This window comes from Rutidosis leptorrhynchoides, chromosome 5 (genome assembly GCF_046630445.1).
Source record: "Rutidosis leptorrhynchoides isolate AG116_Rl617_1_P2 chromosome 5, CSIRO_AGI_Rlap_v1, whole genome shotgun sequence".
Lineage (NCBI taxonomy): Eukaryota > Viridiplantae > Streptophyta > Magnoliopsida > Asterales > Asteraceae > Rutidosis > Rutidosis leptorrhynchoides.
Window position 1 is genome coordinate 24,196,154 of NC_092337.1, and position 21,280 is coordinate 24,217,433.

Genomic DNA, 21,280 nt, shown 5'->3' on the forward strand with positions numbered 1-21,280 from the left:
CCTTCTTTGTTCACTATGTGACCGAGGAATTGAACTTCTTCCAACCAAAATGCACACTTTGAAAACTTAGCGTACAATTCTTCCTTCCTCAATACTTCTAACACCTTTCTCAAATGTTCACCGTGTTCTTGGTCATTCTTTGAGTAAATAAGTATGTCATCAATGAAAACAATGACAAACTTGTCAAGGTATGGTCCACATACTCGGTTCATAAGATCCATGAACACAGCTGGTGCATTAGTTAAACCAAACTGCATGACCATAAACTCGTAATGACCGTAACGTGTTCTGAAAGCAGTCTTTGGAATATCATCTTCTTTCACCCGCATTTGATGATACCCGGAACGTAAGTCAATCTTTGAATAAACAGACGAGCCTTGTAGTTGATCAAATAAGTCGTCGATTCTCGGTAATAGGTAGCGGTTCTTGATGGTAAGTTTGTTCAACTCTCGGTAGTCGATACACAACCTGAATGTACCATCTTTCTTCTTGACAAACAAAACAGGAGCTCCCCACGGTGATGTGCTTGGTCGAATGAAACCACGCTCTAAAAATTCTTGTAATTGGCTCTGAAGTTCCTTCATTTCGCTAGGTGCGAGTCTGTATGGAGCACGAGCTATTGGTGCAGCTCCCGGTACAAGGTCTATTTGAAATTCAACGGATCGGTGTGGAGGTAGTCCCGGTAATTCTTTCGGAAATACATCGGGAAATTCTTTTGCGACAGAAATATCAGTGATGTTCTTTTCTTCGGAATTGACTTTCTCGACGTGTTCTGGCACAGCATAGCAACCTTTTCTTATTAGTTTTTGTGCCTTCAGGTTACTAATAAGATTTAACTTTGCGTTGCTCTTTTCTCCGTACACCATTAAGGGTTTTCCTTTTTCTCGTATAATGCGAATTGCATTTTTGTAACAAACGATCTCTGCTTTCACTTCTTTCAACCAGTCCATATCGATTATCACATCAAAACTCCCTAACTCTACTGGTATCAAGTCAATCTTAAATGTTTCGCTAACTAGTTTAATTTCTCGATTCCGACATATATTATCTGCTGAAATTAATTTACCATTTGCTAATTCGAGTAAAAATTTACTATCCAAAGGCGTCAATGGGCAACTTAATTTAGCACGAAATTCTCTACTCATATAGCTTCTATCCGCACCCGAATCAAATAAAACATAAGCAGATTTATCGTCCATAAGAAATGTACCCGTAACAAGCTCCGGGTCTTCCTGTGCCTCTGCCGCATTAATATTGAAAACTCTTTCGCGGCCTTGTCCATTCGTGTTGTCCTGGTTCGGGCAATTTCTAATAATGTGGCCCGGTTTTCCACATTTATAACAAACTACATTGGCATAACTTGCTCCGACACTACTTGCTCCGCCATTACTCGTTCTGACACCATTTGTTCCTTTCGTTCTGTTAACCCCTGGTCCGTAGACCTCACACTTCGCCGCTCTATGACCATTTCTTTTGCACTTGTTGCAAAATTTGGTGCAGAACCCCGAGTGATACTTTTCACACCTTTGGCATAGTTGCTTCTGATTGTTGTTGTTGTTGCGGTTGTTATTGTTGCGGTTGTTATTGTTGTTGGGATGATTGTTGTAGTTGTTGTTGTTGTTGTTGTTGTTGTTGTTGTTGTTGTGCCGTTTGTTGTAGTTGCGATTGTTGGGATAGTTGTTGTTGTTTTGGTGACTCTTATCATCGTTTTCCTCCCACTTTCTTTTGACTAACTTCACGTTGGCCTCTTCGGCCGCCTGTTCTTTAATTCTTCCCTCAATCTGGTTCACTAGTTTGTGAGCCATTCTACATGCCTTTTGTATGGAGGCAGGCTCGTGTGAACTTATATCTTCTTGGATTCTCTCCGGTAACCCTTTCACAAATGCGTCGATCTTCTCTTCCTCATCTTCGAATGCTCTCGGACACAATAGGAACAATTCTGTGAATCATCTTTCGTACGAAGTAATATCGAATCCCTGTGTTCGTAACCCTCTAAGTTCTGACTTGAGCTTATTGACCTCGGTTCTGGGACGGTACTTCTCGTTCATCAAGTGCTTGAATGCTGACCATGCTAGCGCGTAAGCAGCATCTTGTCCAACTTGCTCTAGATAGGTATTCCACCATGTTAACGCACTACCTGTGAAGGTATGCGTAGCGTACTTCACTTTGTCTCCTTCAGCACACTTACTTATGGCAAACACCGATTCAACTTTCTCGGTCCACCGTTTCAATCTGATTGGTCCTTCGGTCCCATCAAATTCTGAAGGTTTGCAGGTAGTGAATTCCTTGTAGGAGCATCCTACACAATTTCTTGCACCGTTAGCTGTATTGCTAGATTCAGAGTTATTGTTGGTATGTAGCGCAGCCTGTACTGCAGCTATGTTTGAAGCAAGAAAGGCACGAAATTCCTCTTCGCTCATATTCAAGGTGTGTCGAGTAGTCGGTGCCATTTCCTTCAAAATAGTCAAATGAAACAATTTAATCATACAGAATATTAAGAATAGTCAATAGTATCTCGTAGCATAATATGAACTCATTTATAAAAGCTTTTTCTTCATATTAGCATTTTATAAGTTTAAATTCGGGTACTACCTACCCGTTAAGCTTTTTCTTCATAGTAACTTTGCTACAGTGGTATAGTTTATGGATGATTTAAGACTATATTTTGACAAAGGTAAGAGTCACGAAACGAAAAGAACTAGTTTTCTCAGCGTACGAAAGGGCGTTCGAAAAACCGGAACCGGGACATAAGTCGAGTGACGACGTACGACTTTTCGGGACAAAAATTACAAATTAACTATGCACATGAATTTAATATAATATATAATTAATTATATAAATTATATATATTATATTAATATTAAAATATGTCGACAAGCAAGAAAACAAAAGGATTGTGTGCTGGACAGCCGGCCCATGCGATCGCATGGGATATAGCCTTCCCAGCCATGCGATCGCATGGCCACCAGGGACAGGCCACAACTATAAATACCCGATCATTTCTGTTTCTGATCTCATTGTAATTACTCCGTAGATATTTATTTATTATATTATTATTACTATTATTATTATTATAATTATTATTATTATTATTATTATTATTATTATTATTATTATTAAGATTAATATTATTATTATTAATCTTATTATAATATTATTATTAGTAGTATATATACATAAAATACTACGACGAGGTTATGAGCGTGTCACCTTCAAAATAGTTTTATGAGCGGGATAAAGCTAAGGAAATTATGGGTTATTGCCAAGGAGGTTATGGGTAATATTCATGGGTATTATTTGCAAGTCAAACCTAGTGTTATCATCTCCGTTACGTATAGATGCTTTTCTACAATATTGAATCTCAATATTGATATGTTGAGATTTACGGTTATTTGGTAATCCGTGTTTCGATCACATTTTGGTGAACGACTTTATATGCTGCTAAGGTGAGTTTCATAATATCCCTTTTACTCTCTACATTTTTGGGCTGAGAATACATGCAAATGCTTTATTAACCGATATACAATATTTATATGCGTGAGTTTCATAAGATCCCTTTTACTCTCTACATTTTTGGGCTGAGAATACATGCAAATGCTTTATTAACTGATATACAATATTTATATGCGTGAGTTTCATTGATCCCTTTTTTAAATACTTTTGCAATATATATTTTTGGGCTGAGAATACATGCACTGTATTTTAAACAATGGATACAAGTACATACTAAATTCTATACTGAGTTTGAACCAAAAATCCCTTAGCTTTGGTAACTAGTAACGGCCGGTTATAAGAACTGGTGGGTGCGAGTAGTAGTATATGGATCCATAGGGCTTGATATCCCCGTCCGAGCTAGAGCACTAGCCTTTTAACGGACGTATGCTATTTGAGAAGCGTACACGTTGGTTTGCGTGTATTATTAAGATGATTATATAAAGGATATAAATTATATATACGTTAAGTTTAGTTACCAGGGTGCTCAATTTCGTAGAATATTTTGATAAACGTTTCTGGATGAAACAACTGAAATCTTGTGATCCACCTTTATATACAGATTATGCGCAACATTAAAACTATGAACTCACCAACTTTTGTGTTGACACTTGTTAGCATGTTTATTCTCAGGTTTCCTAGAAGTCTTCCGCTGTTTGCTTAGATGTTAGACAAGCTATGTGCATGGAGCCTTACATGACATATTTTTCAAGGAAACGTTGCATTCACCAAATCATCACCATGTATCTTATTTTGACTGCATTGTCAACGGAAATACTGTTGTAAACTATTATTTATAGTGATTGTCTATATGTAGAAATTATCAGATGTCGAAAACCTTTGATTTAAATATTCATTTATGGTGTGCCTTTTCAAAAGAATGCAATGTTTACAAAACGTATCATATAGAGGTCAAATACCTCGCAATGAAATCAATGAATGACGTGTTCGTCCATATGGATTTGGAGCGATCGTCACATATATGCCACTTAATTATCCCAGAGTACCTTTGAAACTTCCAATCGTGCCAAACAAACCCTTTAAGCGTACGATTTTGTTAAAAAATGTGTTAAAAAGATCGATGTTTCACAAGATTTAGTTATATCTATGAAATACATTGTCGATAACTGTGTCTTAGATATCAATGACGATGAAGATGATTTTAATGATTTTTTGAATTTCGCCATCTCAAATCAACCCATTCACATATATCTAGAAGATATTACGAATTCAATGCATGTTTTAGGTTGAAACCTTACTAATCCTACTGACCAGTTCAACCTACAACAACAATACAATAATCAGTTAAACCTACAACATCCGACCAATAATCAGTTCAACCTACAACATCCTTTCAATAATCAATACAGCCTTCATCATCCATCCAATAATCAGTTCAACCTACATCAGCAATCCAATAATCAGTTCAACCTACATCATCCATCCAATAATCAGTTCAACCTACAACAGTCATCCATCAATCAGTTCAACCTACAACATTCATCCATCAATCAGTACGACCTACAACACCAAACTGACAATCAATTCAACCTACACCACCCGTACACTGATCAGTACAACCAACCACATCCATACACAAATTATTTGAACCTACAAAATTAATCTGTAAATCAATTCAACTTACAAACTCAAACTACAGATGAAATCAACCAACAAATACAATACACCAATTTGTTGAACCCAAAACAACCACCAGTTGAAGAAAACGAAGATCCTTACATCGTTGACCTACCTACATCTGATCAAAGTGAATCCGAGCATGATGATATGGAAAATGTGAATCCATTCAAACCAACAAAACACCATTTTTCTAACTACATAGTTGATGAGGATGATGTTCCTGATAGTGATGATGAATACGAAGATGAATACGTCGATCTAACACAAACTTATGACCAGCCAATTAAGTATAATCACCAACCAGATGATATATTTTGGAACATGCCACCGTTACTATCGAACACCCAACCCGAAATGAAACCTAGATAAATGACAATATACGAAACCTCAGATCTAGTTAATTTGAATCAGACTTTCGAATACAAGGAAGATTTTCTTATGCAATTACGTACAAAGTGTGTTACTGAAGGGTTCCAGATAAAACCAAAGTACTCAGACAAGTCAAGGTATACAGCTACATGCATATTGTAACGACCCGACCAAAACCGTTATTGACGGCGCCGTTAACTTAGGTCCCGTTGCGTGGTCGTAGTCCCTATATGAGACTCGTTTGACCAAAATTATGTCGCATTCATTTGAAAGGTACAAGACTTGCAAGTTTAGTTTACAAAACCGTTCGACAACAAGTCTAAGTTTACAAAAGTCATAAAGTATAAATGAAATAACTTGCGACATAATTAGTTTAAAAACACAGTTGCTATAAATAGCGTAAGTATGTAAACAAAAGCTTGAATCCAAAGGTGCTATCACTAGCGTATGTATGTATGTATCTTGACTCCAAACAAATAATCAGAGTGTATGCATGTATGCTTGACCCCCAAGCAAGTATGAGTGTACGCGGAAGCATGTATCAAATAGCCAAGTATGAACCTGAGAAACATATAGAAAACTGTCAACGAAAAACGTTGGTGAAATCATAGATGTATTTGTAAACGTATATTTTGAACCACAATAGTTTGTATAGATGATTATCCAAATCGTATTTATTCCGAAGAATGTAGTTTGTATTGCGAGCACCCAATTACCAAAGCTTAACTGAATCTTCCCTCTGAATTTTGAATATAGTGTTAGAACATACACTATGCACGTTGAAATTATATTTCATCCACTAACGGTAGCGAACCGTCTGAATGAGGGTTCGTTAAACCCGTATGGCCACACAACATAATCACTCGCTTACACTTACACCCTGCAAGTGGAACTAATGATAATTGGATTGAGGACTTTTGTTCTAACTCGCCTGTATCTTTGTATTCGTATTTGTGTTCAAAGTATAAAAGTATGAAAAGTATATATACATGTGAAATGTATATAAGTATGTAATGTATATGTTTCTCAGCCCACGATTTAAAAGAATAAAAGTTGTTGAAAAGGGTGGGACTATGATCTCACCTCGAGTGCACGAGTATAAAAGTACTTCAACAAGTAAACGTGTGCATGAAAGTTGCTTAGCCTTGACCTAAACAAGTAAGTTATATCAATTAACCGGTTACGACACAAGGTCGGGTGAAATGTGTTCAATTAGTCCTATGGCTCGTTACGACTCGATTAAGTATAGCATGTGAATCACGTTGTCAAGTTTCATGCAAGAATCAAGTATAAAAGCATGTTAGAACGATTGTATAAAAGTTTGGTTAAGTTTGACTAAAAGTCAAACTTGGTCAAAGTCAACGAAAAAGTCAACACGTTCGGGTTCGGTCCCGAACTATTTTTCTGAGGTTTTTATTCATATATAAGCATATTAGAACAAGTTTCATGTGAATCGGAGGTCGATAGCTAGTCAAACATTTCGCGTGAAATGCGCCAAAGTGAGCAGAATCTGGCCAGGCGATTCTGCGCGCCGCGCGGGGATGTGGCGCGCCGCGCCACTACCTGGCCAGAGAATTCTGGTCAGTTTTCAAAGTATGCACGAACCAAAACACAAACATTCACATTTTATGATCCGCAAACAATTAGAACATGTATTTTATATCATCGGAAAGCTATTTCGACAAGGAATACAACTAACCACATATCATTAATCAAAAACATCATTTACAATAACCGAAAACTCGTCAATTGATCAAGGAAGGTTTATTTTCAAAGTTTCAAGTTCGTAAAACGTATTTTGAGTTCCGGGAATCCAATTCACACATATGATATGCCGTTTTGAAGGTAATGAAGCATACATTACTACTAAACACTAACAATTAACATTCCATGGCATTTAAGCATCCAAAAGTTCATGTCAAAAACTATCAAACCCTAGTCAAACATCACAAAATCATTAATCGGGTTTTTGAAGTTTTCTTAATCAACCTACACATCCAAATGTGGCTAATGATACTAGTAACACAATTAAAACATGCACTTTAACAATCTAACAACATTAACTCATCCAAAATCAAGGATTAAGCACACCCATTTCAAGTTCATGCTAGTTACTCCAAAAACAACAAATCGAGCAAACCAAACATATATTCATGTTAGACTTGAGCCATAGACACTAACTAACACCATTTCAAATCAAAAACACGAATTTAGAGAAATCTAGAGTTTTTAGAAAGTTACCCAAACGAGATGAAGTTGGTATCAAATTGTAGAGGATGAAGAGAGGATTCCAAATATGTAATTTGTTTTGAAGTTTGCTTCCCGATCCGGATTTAGATGATGATTTATTGAATTGGGTGTTTGTGTGTGTTCTTGCTAGAGAGAAAGAGAGAGAGGTGGAGGTGGTTGAATGGTGGTGATTGGGGTGGACTAGTTGACCTAGTCAACTAGTTTGCCCCGTGTCAATTTTAGTCCCTCGAGTTTAGAAGCGGGTGCGGGATTTAACCGATCGAATATTTTTAAAACGCTCGAGTACACGGGTGATGTCAAAATTGAATAGCGGAAATATTATGAACGTTAGTCAACGGAAACTGGGAATTTAAATAGCGAAAGATATTATAAAAAAAAGACGGTGTTAAAAATAAATTTAACGGAAAAACGCGGGATGTTACATTATCCACACCTCAAAAGAAATTTCGTCCCGAAATTTAGTTGGAAGTAGTAGTTGTTGAATCTTACTCGAGACCTTGCGTTGTAAATTCTACGAATAAGTGAAGGTACGTCCTTGAGTATTTCAACGAATTTTGACGGTCGGGATCATATGTTGTTTTAAGGTTTGGCTTCACGATTTATGGTTTCAACCGGTCCTCCTAGGAAGTGAGGGTTATCATCGATAGTGAGTTCATTAAAGGAGATAACAAGTTCTCGTTTCGCAAAACACGTCTTTGAGTTGATACATCGAATGTAGGATAAACGGAGACCCAAAATGAGTCGGAAAAGTCTAAACGGCTAGCGACGGTTCCAAAACACCCCAAGGATTTAAAGGATCAAAATATCGCGGATTTAGCTTCCTACGTTTTCCCGAAACGGATTGCACCTTTCCAAGGTGCGACTCTTAACGTGACACGGTTTCCCACGTGGAATTTGAAATGTTTACGTCTAACATCGGCGTAGCTCATTTGGCGACAACGAGTCGTGTTGGGTCTTTCTTGGATATGGATAAGTTTTCTCGGTCGCTCATGCATAATCCCGGTCCCGGTGAATTGGTCATCGTTTATTTGGTTCAACAAAAGGAGAATGACGTTTCCGGTCATATAAGGTTTCGAAGGCGTGGCGTCAATACTCGAATGAAAATTTTGTAGTAAGAGAGTTTGATTAAAGGCAAAGACGTTTCTCAAGAAAATTTGAAGTTGGTAATACAAATTCGTATTATGGTTTTCAAGACTTAAATCGTATATTTGTTCGGTCCGTCGGGTTGTGGATGGTACGCGGTACTCATGTCTAAACGCGGTCCCGAGGCTTTTTGTAAGGTACTCCAAAATCTAGAAGTGAAACGAGGATCTCGATCCGAAACGGGGTACATTTCCCTAAGGCATAGTGAACAAGTTTGCTAGGAATTGAAAACGTTAGCTAGGACAAGTTTCTCAAGAAAATTCGCGTCGCGGAAGATTTATCGGTTTCCAAAAACGTTCGTCGGGGCAAGTTCTTATCGGGTTTTGAAAACGATTGTTAGGACTATCCACCCTCGCGGCGAATATTTGTACGACGTGAAGAGTCGCTCTCCATTGCGAATTTAGAATAAGGACCTCCTGAACCGGAAGTACGAAGGTGATGCAAGAGAAGTTTCCGCCCCGATGTGAGCATAACGAGTAAATTGTAGTTAGTCAATAAGACTGCGCGAGAACGAGCTAGTATACCCGTGTGACATACGGTTGAAGTCGAATGGAATCGGTAATTCATTCGGAAGCATAAATATAATTTGACAATAATTGAAGGTGTGTCCCCGGTATGGTTGTTATAAATATTCTCGGAGTTTTCGGATGTCCAAACCTGAAAGGATGAAGTCATGTACATGGCACATGGTGGTGTTTAGGTTGATCGAGTCTAACCACCATCACGTGTCACTAGAACTTTGGTATGTCTTACCGTAATATAACCACATTGATCGAGTGCCGTTATATTACGCTAACTCATACCTCCATTCCCACATCACTCTATAGATTCAAGTTCGTGTCATCGCGAAAATCTAAAATGAACAAAATGTAACGACGTCTCAAACGTGACTCGTATTAAATCGAAATAGTTTCTACAACTCTAAAGAAGCGTTTCCCCGCGGGAAATGTATAAACGATTGTTAACGTCAAATCGGTTCGATTCAAACAATAATGTATTTAGGTATGAAAAGAGTAACGAGTCATGATAACGAGTAGTACGCAACCGTAGCGATAAATGGTGATGACGATACTCATCTAGAGTAGTGACAGTGACTTTACAACACTTGTGGATAGTAAGCTGAGACGGGGTGGATAACAACCAAGGAGTCAGAATTTCCGAACTAAAGTGACTAACGAAGTCGTGGTCATCCGTACGCGTATAAACCTTGAATTCACGTGTGTTACCAAAAAGTGGCGGAATACGAGTTCGTATGATGAAGGTTGGGTACCATTAAAAAGTTTGCCTAAGAATGATTCAAGTATAATGCACAAGTAGTCAAGTAAGTGCTATCTATAGCAAATGTATGTCAGAATGCAAATGCTAACTATCCGGTTGTAGTCTAGACTCACTAATGCGTCCTAACGACTCTGTTAGACACACTAATGCATCCTAGTTCCCTACAACCAACGCTCTGATACCATCTGTAACGACCCGACCAAAACCGTTATTGACGGCGCCGTTAACTTAGGTCCCGTTGCGTGGTCGTAGTCCCTATATGAGACTCGTTTGACCAAAATTATGTCGCATTCATTTGAAAGGTACAAGACTTGCAAGTTTAGTTTACAAAACCGTTCGACAACAAGTCTAAGTTTACAAAAGTCATAAAGTATAAATGAAATAACTTGCGACATAATTAGTTTAAAAACACAGTTGCTATAAATAGCGTAAGTATGTAAACAAAAGCTTGAATCCAAAGGTGCTATCACTAGCGTATGTATGTATGTATCTTGACTCCAAACAAATAATCAGAGTGTATGCATGTATGCTTGACCCCCAAGCAAGTATGAGTGTACGCGGAAGCATGTATCAAATAGCCAAGTATGAACCTGAGAAACATATAGAAAACTGTCAACGAAAAACGTTGGTGAAATCATAGATGTATTTGTAAACGTATATTTTGAACCACAATAGTTTGTATAGATGATTATCCAAATCGTATTTATTCCGAAGAATGTAGTTTGTATTGCGAGCACCCAATTACCAAAGCTTAACTGAATCTTCCCTCTGAATTTTGAATATAGTGTTAGAACATACACTATGCACGTTGAAATTATATTTCATCCACTAACGGTAGCGAACCGTCTGAATGAGGGTTCGTTAAACCCGTATGGCCACACAACATAATCACTCGCTTACACTTACACCCTGCAAGTGGAACTAATGATAATTGGATTGAGGACTTTTGTTCTAACTCGCCTGTATCTTTGTATTCGTATTTGTGTTCAAAGTATAAAAGTATGAAAAGTATATATACATGTGAAATGTATATAAGTATGTAATGTATATGTTTCTCAGCCCACGATTTAAAAGAATAAAAGTTGTTGAAAAGGGTGGGACTATGATCTCACCTCGAGTGCACGAGTATAAAAGTACTTCAACAAGTAAACGTGTGCATGAAAGTTGCTTAGCCTTGACCTAAACAAGTAAGTTATATCAATTAACCGGTTACGACACAAGGTCGGGTGAAATGTGTTCAATTAGTCCTATGGCTCGTTACGACTCGATTAAGTATAGCATGTGAATCACGTTGTCAAGTTTCATGCAAGAATCAAGTATAAAAGCATGTTAGAACGATTGTATAAAAGTTTGGTTAAGTTTGACTAAAAGTCAAACTTGGTCAAAGTCAACGAAAAAGTCAACACGTTCGGGTTCGGTCCCGAACTATTTTTCTGAGGTTTTTATTCATATATAAGCATATTAGAACAAGTTTCATGTGAATCGGAGGTCGATAGCTAGTCAAACATTTCGCGTGAAATGCGCCAAAGTGAGCAGAATCTGGCCAGGCGATTCTGCGCGCCGCGCGGGGATGTGGCGCGCCGCGCCACTACCTGGCCAGAGAATTCTGGTCAGTTTTCAAAGTATGCACGAACCAAAACACAAACATTCACATTTTATGATCCGCAAACAATTAGAACATGTATTTTATATCATCGGAAAGCTATTTCGACAAGGAATACAACTAACCACATATCATTAATCAAAAACATCATTTACAATAACCGAAAACTCGTCAATTGATCAAGGAAGGTTTATTTTCAAAGTTTCAAGTTCGTAAAACGTATTTTGAGTTCCGGGAATCCAATTCACACATATGATATGCCGTTTTGAAGGTAATGAAGCATACATTACTACTAAACACTAACAATTAACATTCCATGGCATTTAAGCATCCAAAAGTTCATGTCAAAAACTATCAAACCCTAGTCAAACATCACAAAATCATTAATCGGGTTTTTGAAGTTTTCTTAATCAACCTACACATCCAAATGTGGCTAATGATACTAGTAACACAATTAAAACATGCACTTTAACAATCTAACAACATTAACTCATCCAAAATCAAGGATTAAGCACACCCATTTCATGTTCATGCTAGTTACTCCAAAAACAACAAATCGAGCAAACCAAACATATATTCATGTTAGACTTGAGCCATAGACACTAACTAACACCATTTCAAATCAAAAACACGAATTTAGAGAAATCTAGAGTTTTTAGAAAGTTACCCAAACGAGATGAAGTTGGTATCAAATTGTAGAGGATGAAGAGAGGATTCCAAATATGTAATTTGTTTTGAAGTTTGCTTCCCGATCCGGATTTAGATGATGATTTATTGAATTGGGTGTTTGTGTGTGTTCTTGCTAGAGAGAAAGAGAGAGAGGTGGAGGTGGTTGAATGGTGGTGATTGGGGTGGACTAGTTGACCTAGTCAACTAGTTTGCCCCGTGTCAATTTTAGTCCCTCGAGTTTAGAAGCGGGTGCGGGATTTAACCGATCGAATATTTTTAAAACGCTCGAGTACACGGGTGATGTCAAAATTGAATAGCGGAAATATTATGAACGTTAGTCAACGGAAACTGGGAATTTAAATAGCGAAAGATATTATAAAAAAAAAAGACGGTGTTAAAAATAAATTTAACGGAAAAACGCGGGATGTTACACATATCACTAAATTGTTCATGGCAAATTACTGTTAGGTGTATACAAGATAGCAACAACTTTCAAGTACGGAAGTTGAATGATCTACAAACGTGCTCAAATACCCAAATTCTTCCGAACAATAGGCATGCCACCAAGAAGGTCCTAGGGAATATATTGAAAGAGGTGATGAAACAAGAAGGTCGTGTCTATCGACCGAATGATATAAGGACTGATATGTCGGCGCGATTTAAAATAAGTCTATCATACCACCAAGCATGGAAAGCCAAATGTTACGCAATTGAGATGTTGAGGGGTAGTCTTGAAGATTCCTTTCAAATACTACCTAATTATCTATATAATCTTAGATTGTCTAACCCAGGTAGTGTAACCAACATTCGAACGGACAACAAAGGCAGATTTGTTATGAGTTACATGTCCATTGGTGCAGCGGTATGTTTAATGCTCTCTTCATTTACTTATTAATTTAACTCGTATTCATTAACAATGTTTCAATACTTTTATATGTAAACACGTTCGTTTGTTAACTATGCACGACCAGTTATCATAGTCGATGGGGCTCATTTAGAAAGTCGTTACTTGGGGACTAACTTGATTGCTGTCGCTATGGATGCTAACAATGGAATCCCTCCATTAGCCTAAGATATTGGAGCAGGAGAGACCACCAATCATTGGACATGGTTTTTTGGTAATCTAAGATACTCTCTACAGTCTTCAGGGTGTTGTATTGATAATCTTACCATTATATCTAACAGGGCACCTGCAATAGCTGCTGGCATATCAATTGTATTTCCAGAAGCATTTCATGCACTATGTGCTAGACATTTGTTGGGAAACCTTAAAAGTGTGTCTAAAAGGGTTAAAAGTTACGAGTGGCACTACTGGAAAATGTGCAAAGCGTATAGAAAATCTGATTTTGATCACCACTATGGTATACTAGCACGACGTATTCCAGACAGTACACGTACACTCACTACTGTTGGCCTCAACAGATGGTCTAGAAATCATGCAGATCTTGTTCGGTATGCTTACCTAACTACTAATAGTGCAGAGTCAATGAACGCACTGTCAATTCATGCGAGGAAACTCCCGATTACAATGCTTCTTGAATTCTTTAGAGCTTCAGTTCAACAATGGTTTTGGGAAAACCGAAACACTGCTGATGGTTTAACAACACCTGTCACTTCATATGTAGAGCGTAAGCTAGGTAAAAGAAATCGTAAGTCTCTTACTTGGACTGTCAAACCGATATCACAAGTTAAGTTTGAGGTAATGGATATGAAAAAAGGCGGTAAAGTCAATCTACAAGATAAAACTTGCACATGTAAACAATGGCAGTTTTCCGGTATACCTTGTGGACATGTAATGGCAGTAGCAAGGTATTTTGTACTACGTGACGTTACTACACACGTTCAGAAGCATTTCCACACTGAAACGTACAAGTCGGCATACAATGAAGACAATAACCCGCTAGATCATATTTCTGAATGGATAGATCCAGGACACCTACAAACCGTCCTACTGCCATTGGTTACAAAACGACAATCGGGTAGACCGAAGAGTACTGCTCGTATACCGTCCCAAGGAGAGGACAAAGACAATTTCAAATCTAAAAGAAAATGCAGTCGTTGCTTGGAATATGGACACACAAGATCAACTTGCACCGCACATTATGATCTATCTGAAGACACATAAAAGTCCAAGTGTAACTCAAAAACAAAGGCAAAGCCGAAGGGGTTGGTAAAGGGGAAGGGTAAAGGAAAACGTGAAGACTCATGCTCAACACAATTTGGCTCGACTTACAATTTGAGTGATGATTAGCTTCTTCTTTGTGTTTTAAATGTGTTTAACTGTCATGGATGATAGGTATGTGTGTTCGTATGTTTTCCGCCGTTTAACTGTCGTGTATGTGTTGTGTCTGTAACTTGTGTTATTTGTTATGTAATCAATAAATGTAGTATGAGATAATATATAATATTTGTTGTTCAAATTAAAGTTTATTTCACTAAATTGGATGGCAGGGTACATTGGAATTAAATAATTCTTCAAGCAACACAACACATAATGGTAACACAGTAAACTTAAATAAAAAAATACTCAAAAGTAGGTTTATGTGGTCTAACATAATCCCAGACATAGAAATATTCAAACATTTCACCATATTCAAGTTGATATTGTCTTTCAACTCGACCCCTAAATTCATGTGCACCTTCGAGTCTATTAGTCCTACGACTTAATCTTTGCCATATTGCATTCCACTTACGACATGGTTGCATAAATGAGGACCATTTTGACATTAGTTGGTCCATCGTTTGATTTACGCTTGGACCGCTTCCGTTATAACTAGTTGTAATCAACGACCAAAACTCAACACGATTGGACCTCTTTGGATGTTTGTAAAATTCAATCCAAGAAGTACATAATTTGAGGTCATCACTTAAAACAGAAGCAGATAAACTAGACATTTTATGAGTACACAAAGTAATATTAGAAGAAGGAAAGGTTGAGTAGGAATTAAGTAAAATGTGAAGGTATTTATAGTCGTGAAACAAAATCAAAAATCTTATCTAAAATCCCAAAAACCTTATCTAAATTCCTAAAAATCTTATCTGATATATCTTATCCAATAGTAGTATGATTTTATGCTTAGTCGACCCACTTATCGGTCAACTACAAAGCAAGTATGGTCGACTATGGTTAGTCGACCGAGTTTTGGTTAACAAGTCGGTCGACCTTTAGGTCGACCATCTCATTGAAGTAGTCGACCAACAACAATGAAGAATGTTGGTCGACCACCTTGAAAACTAAAGTGGTCGACCGGGTAAAGGGGTAGTCGACCCAAATGGTGATCGACCTAATGGTGTAAATAGACAATTTTTTTTCCAGAAAGTGTATTTTGGAAGAAAAGTTTAAAAAAAGTGTATTTGGGCTAATTTCCCATTGATTTATGCCTTTATTAAACTTAAGATTTGAATGCGTATATATTTTTAAATTTTAATTTATTTTGAATAATAATCCACATTCATATTTTAAACAGGAAAATATTCTTTAATAAATATAAATAAGATTTGATTTTTTCTTTCATAATAAAGTATAGAAATAAAGGGGGGCAAAATGTAAACGTGTAAAATCTGAACGCGAATTTTGAATATATTTGCCCCAAAACCCTAGATGATATGCTTACTCGTTTAATGATGCTATAAAATAAAAGCCCCTCCTCACAATGAATGTAAAAGTATTCGAACTATTACGTGTGGCCGAGCAGGTGTGGTAGCTAGCAATCGTCTCGGTGTGGGTCCTTGTTTGCGCGCAGGTATAACTAACTTGATCCTAGTTCTAATTAGTTGTTTTTGTTTAAATCCTATTAGAACTAGATGGAAACAGATTTGTTTGGTTGAGTTTTGATAACCGAATGGTTATAGTTATTAATCAAGCATATATATAAATATATGTTGAATTAAAACATACTACGTATTAAGTAAAAGGTTTTTGTTGTCATGAATACGAGAATGCGTGTCTTGTTGTTTGTTATGATTATAATAAGTTGAAGGTATTGTGGTAAAAAAAAATTGTTTTCAAGACAACATGTAAAGCTTAAAAATTTGGAAGAAGATTAAACAGAAAATATTAGAACCATAATGATATGTGGGTTTTTAAAACAGTACACGAGAACACACGAGGACTTTGAACAGTTATATAGTATTAACTAGAGAAAAATTGGACCGCGCGTTGCTGCGGTTGTATTCAACGCGCGGTCGAATTTTGATATACGTTGTTTGGTACCTAATATATCTAGTAGGTTGGGTTGTTTGTTGGATATGTATGTATATGTATGAAATACATCCCGAAATATTTAGTGTTTTTTTAACGATGTCCGTTTCGCTTATAGTTAGTCTCGTTGTGTTCGTAAAATTATTTCGAGTTGAACGGTGCTCTCGAAAAAATTTAACTCGCACCGAGCAAAAATATATGGCCCGTTATTAAGTGGTTTTTAACGATGTCCGTTTCGCGTGTAGTTAGTCGGGTTGTGTTCTTCAGATTTTTTTCGAGTTGAACGGTGGTCTCAACTCACACCGAGCGAGAAGATAGGGCCCGTTAAAATTTCGGGTGGAGTTAGTTTCTTTTATTTTAATAAAATTATATAATTACGCTTTCTACCCCTCAAAAGTGTAAACTCGAGGGGTTGTTGTGTAAAGTAAGCCGAAGTTGAGGGATCGATTGTAGTGTGAATGCAAAATCAAAACGACAATTGGATATAACTGAAACGACACATTTGGTCACGCATTTTAGTATAGAGGGATAAGTTGTGTAAAGTAAGCCGAAGTTGAGGGATCGATTGTAGTGTGAATGCAAAATCAAAACGACAATTGGATATAACTGAAACGACTCAAAAGTGTAAACTCGAGGGGTTGTTGTGTAAAGTAAGCCGAAGTTGAGGGATCGATTGTAGTGTGAATGCAAAATCAAAACGACAATTGGATATAACTGAAACGACACATTTGGTCACGCATTTTAGTATAGAGGGATAAGTTGTGTAAAGTAAGCCGAAGTTGAGGGATCGATTGTAGTGTGATTCCAAAATCAAAACGACAATTGGATATAACTGAAACGACACATTTGGTCACGCATTTTAGTATAGAGGGATAATGAACTAGAGTTCAACTAGAGTTTATGCACGCCTAATAGTTTTCATAACATTATTGTATAAAGTGGCTTTTATTGTAGTGTAGATTCTAGTTTACAGGTACTCTGTATAACTCTAGTTTGATCACTTGAATGTTTATTAGAATTGTATAGAAACATATCGGGTTAATTGGTTGAGTTCTTGATTATTGAATGATTATAGTAAGTCGGTAGAATTAACAAATACAGTAATATGTAAAAAAAAAATTGGTGTTTATGTGACAATGTGTTTTATTGTCTGTTATGATCATAATTGTGCTAAACAAATTTGATTTTCATTTGTGCCGAAAGGTTGATAATCGGTAATCCCGACATATAAAACATTTGTGACGAAATAGAAATAATATTTACAAACATGAGCACAGTTATTAATAAGAGAAATGGAATGAACGCCCATTTAGCAATGCACTTGACGCGAAATAATTATTGAATTCTCACTGATTGCACCACTGTATTTTGAATTTTCATTTCTTTTTCCTTCAGCTAATTCCATAATGTGGGGCCCATACGTAGCAGTATCAGTAATGGGAAAAGGAGGTGAGCTGGTTCCCATACCAATTTATCCAGAGTAAGTTAATTAATATCTTTTTTTTCTGTATCTTCTCACCTTCATCATCCAAGGTTGATCAGAAGGTTTATACTCTTAGATTTTAATGGAGGTTATTTGTAACATATGAATTTTGGTTTTCAGGATTTCAGTGTTTGGACACATGCTGGTGTTTACGTATTTTTCCTGTATGGCTTTTTTGATGGCTTATAGCCACGAAATAATGTCTGAAGACGATAAGGAACCACCTCAATTTGGAATAACGGTGAATGATGTTTTTTTAAACTTTTTCGGTGTGATATTATTTGTTAACATACTGGTAAATGGTATTTTGCTCTGCGCAAAGTACTTTGAATTCTCATGGATGAAGGATATTCATTCCACTATCTTAAAGTGTATTGGTTACTCCTCCACAATTATCTCTCCCTTTTTACTTGTGATGGTCTTAATTTGCTCAGCCAAACAAAATTGGAGTGGATTTATAATGACGGCTGTATTTCTTGGGACCGTAATTGCAGGCTTCTATGTGAATTATGATCCAAAAATCAACCAAGAGAAAATCTACACCGTAACATTATCCGGATTCATGTTACTACTTATCTTGTTTGTGCTGGTGATCTTCCTCCCTAACAACCTATATTGGATTGTGTGGACGTTTTTTGGTTTAATCGTTTTACTGAATTCATCATGGATATTGTACATGTTTGCTTATCTTTAAGCATTAGCTTTAGCTTTAATTGGTTAACTCTATGGGGTCATGGTGGTTAGTTGAGTAAGTTGTGGAGGTTGTTTTACGTTTTTTTCTTTTCTTGTAAGCACTACTATCTACATCTACATCTACATTAAATTAATTGAAAAAAGCTTACAGTGCATAATTTGAATCCAGTTTTTTACTTTTATATTCCATTAGTAAATTTGTGATTCTCTATTGTAGTAAGAATGTACTTTCTTTCCCACATATTGTATGTTTGATCTTTTTGTTAGAGTGTACATAACATGTATTAAATTATTGAACGTTATACAATAAGTTTAATATGTTGTAAACAATAAATATTTGATACCACCTTTATTACACTATATTATTAAATAAAATGTGAACATGATTATAGTAATAGAATGCTTTTATAGTAGTATTTAAGGTGTCTCGTTATGTTTCCGAAAAATAAAAATGAGCTCAAATTATCTTAAGGCATCACATAACTTATCATTTATCAAAACGAGATCCCACACTTGTTTTCTCATGCAAGAGGTAGACGAATTGAAGATAAGTTACTTAAGTTATTTAATAACGATCAGAATTTATGTATTACAGGGGATGGTATATTTTTGTCTCGTTCTTAATGGATTTGTTATCCTATAGTTAATGATGACAGTGTTGTAGCTCCAATAGTGAATCTGTTTTGTGTATCATTAACATGTAGATTAATAATTTGTGCTTAAGTTGTGTTATGAATTGGGAGTGGCCTAGTTTAACTTAATTTCACCAATCGTAACTTGATTTCACAATTTTGACTTTATTTTCTTCGTTTTTTTCATGTGTTTTCTTCGATTAATATGCATTGGCTTCAAAATCTTAAAGTTTGTTAAAGCCGATTATTTTGCAATGGATTCAAAATCTTGAAATGTACAAAATGAAGGAATGAATTATAATATTTGAATGTTTATGCAAATTAATTAATTAAACAGGAGTGATATTTTACCTATTTATAAGCAAACATTATCATTTATTGGGAAACTTTAAATTCAATTTCGGTTGGATTTTTTAATTTTGCTTGATTTTGCTCCCTAAAAAATAAGAACCGAATAAACATAATAAGGCCGAAATCGAACCGACAAACACTTCTCTATGTGGCTTGGGTGATCTTTATTGTGGTATGCATATGTATTTGGATCATACCATTATGTACACTATTGATTGCCATGGGCCATTATAAATCTACATTATGGACTTATGGTCTACAACTTCGAAGGTTATTGAGAGCATTGGTGGATGGTTGTGGATGGTGGTAAGTAGACACGACATTTAGGAGGGTGTGGAGATGGTGGGAGGTGGAATATATATCTAAGGTTTTAACATATATTGCATCATATTCATAATCCATGATTCCATTATTCAAACTATAACAAAAACAGAATTAACAACTAGTTAAGTTTTTTTTAGAAAGGCAGCAAATTTATATTAATCAAAGATCAAAGTATACAAAGGAAAAGCTTTAGAGGAAAAAGCTTAGGAAAAGAAAGACCAAGCGACACGAAACTAGATACATACGAAACTCTTAAACTAGACAGAAACCAAAAAATCGAGCAGTATAAAGGGATTTAGCCATGATCATCTATGACGTATGGGCTTTCCAACCATTGCAGCCATTCAAACGATGTTGCCTTCAATCTGTTTTTAAGCCATTCAAAGCTTCGCACCCGTATTTCTTGGAGTTCAAAGGGCCTGGACCAGGAGGAATTTCGAAAAAGAGTATTATTTCGGTTTTGCCAAATTTTGTAGGCCACAATCCAAAAGCATGCTTGTCTGATTTTCGAGAAGGGTGAGGTAGCGGGCGAATTGGAGGAGCCTGAGATTATATTCTGGATGCTTTGCAGTGCACACGATCCCTTGCCCCACCAACGAAAAAACCGTTGAAATGTCCCGTTCATATTGATTATAAACGTTCCATATTAATTGATTTCATTGCGAGGTTTTGACCTCTATATGAGACGTTTTTCAAAGACTGCATTCATTTTTAAAACAACCATAACCTTTATTTTATCAATAAAGGTTTTAAAAACATTACGTAGATTATCAAATAATGATAATCTAAAATATACTGTTTACACACGACCATTACATAATGGTTTACAATAGAAATATATTACATCGACATATGTTTCTTGAATGCAGTTTTTACACAATATCATACAAACATGGACTCCAAATCTTGTCCTTATTTTAGTATGCAACAGCGGAAGCTCTTAGTATTCACTTGAGAATAAACATGCTTTAAACGTCAACAAAAATATTGGTGAGTTATAGGTTTAACCTATATATATCAAATCGTAACAATAGACCACAAGATTTCATATTTCAATGCACATCCCATACATAGAGATAAAAATCATTCATATGGTGAACACCTGATAACCGACATTAATAAGATGCATATATAAGAATATCCCCATCATT

General features: G+C 36.3%; 1 protein-coding gene across 1 annotated transcript; it reads left to right on the forward strand.

Annotated features, from left to right (window-relative positions):
- Window positions 1–5,502: 5,502 nt before the first annotated feature.
- LOC139848463 (uncharacterized) lies at window positions 5,503–14,570 on the forward strand. Its single transcript, XM_071838194.1, has 2 exons — window positions 5,503–5,639; window positions 13,631–14,570. The coding sequence occupies exons 1-2, from the start codon at window positions 5,503–5,505 to the stop codon at window positions 14,568–14,570; spliced, it is 1,077 nt and encodes a 358-aa protein (XP_071694295.1).
- The last annotated feature ends 6,710 nt before the right edge of the window (window positions 14,571–21,280 follow it).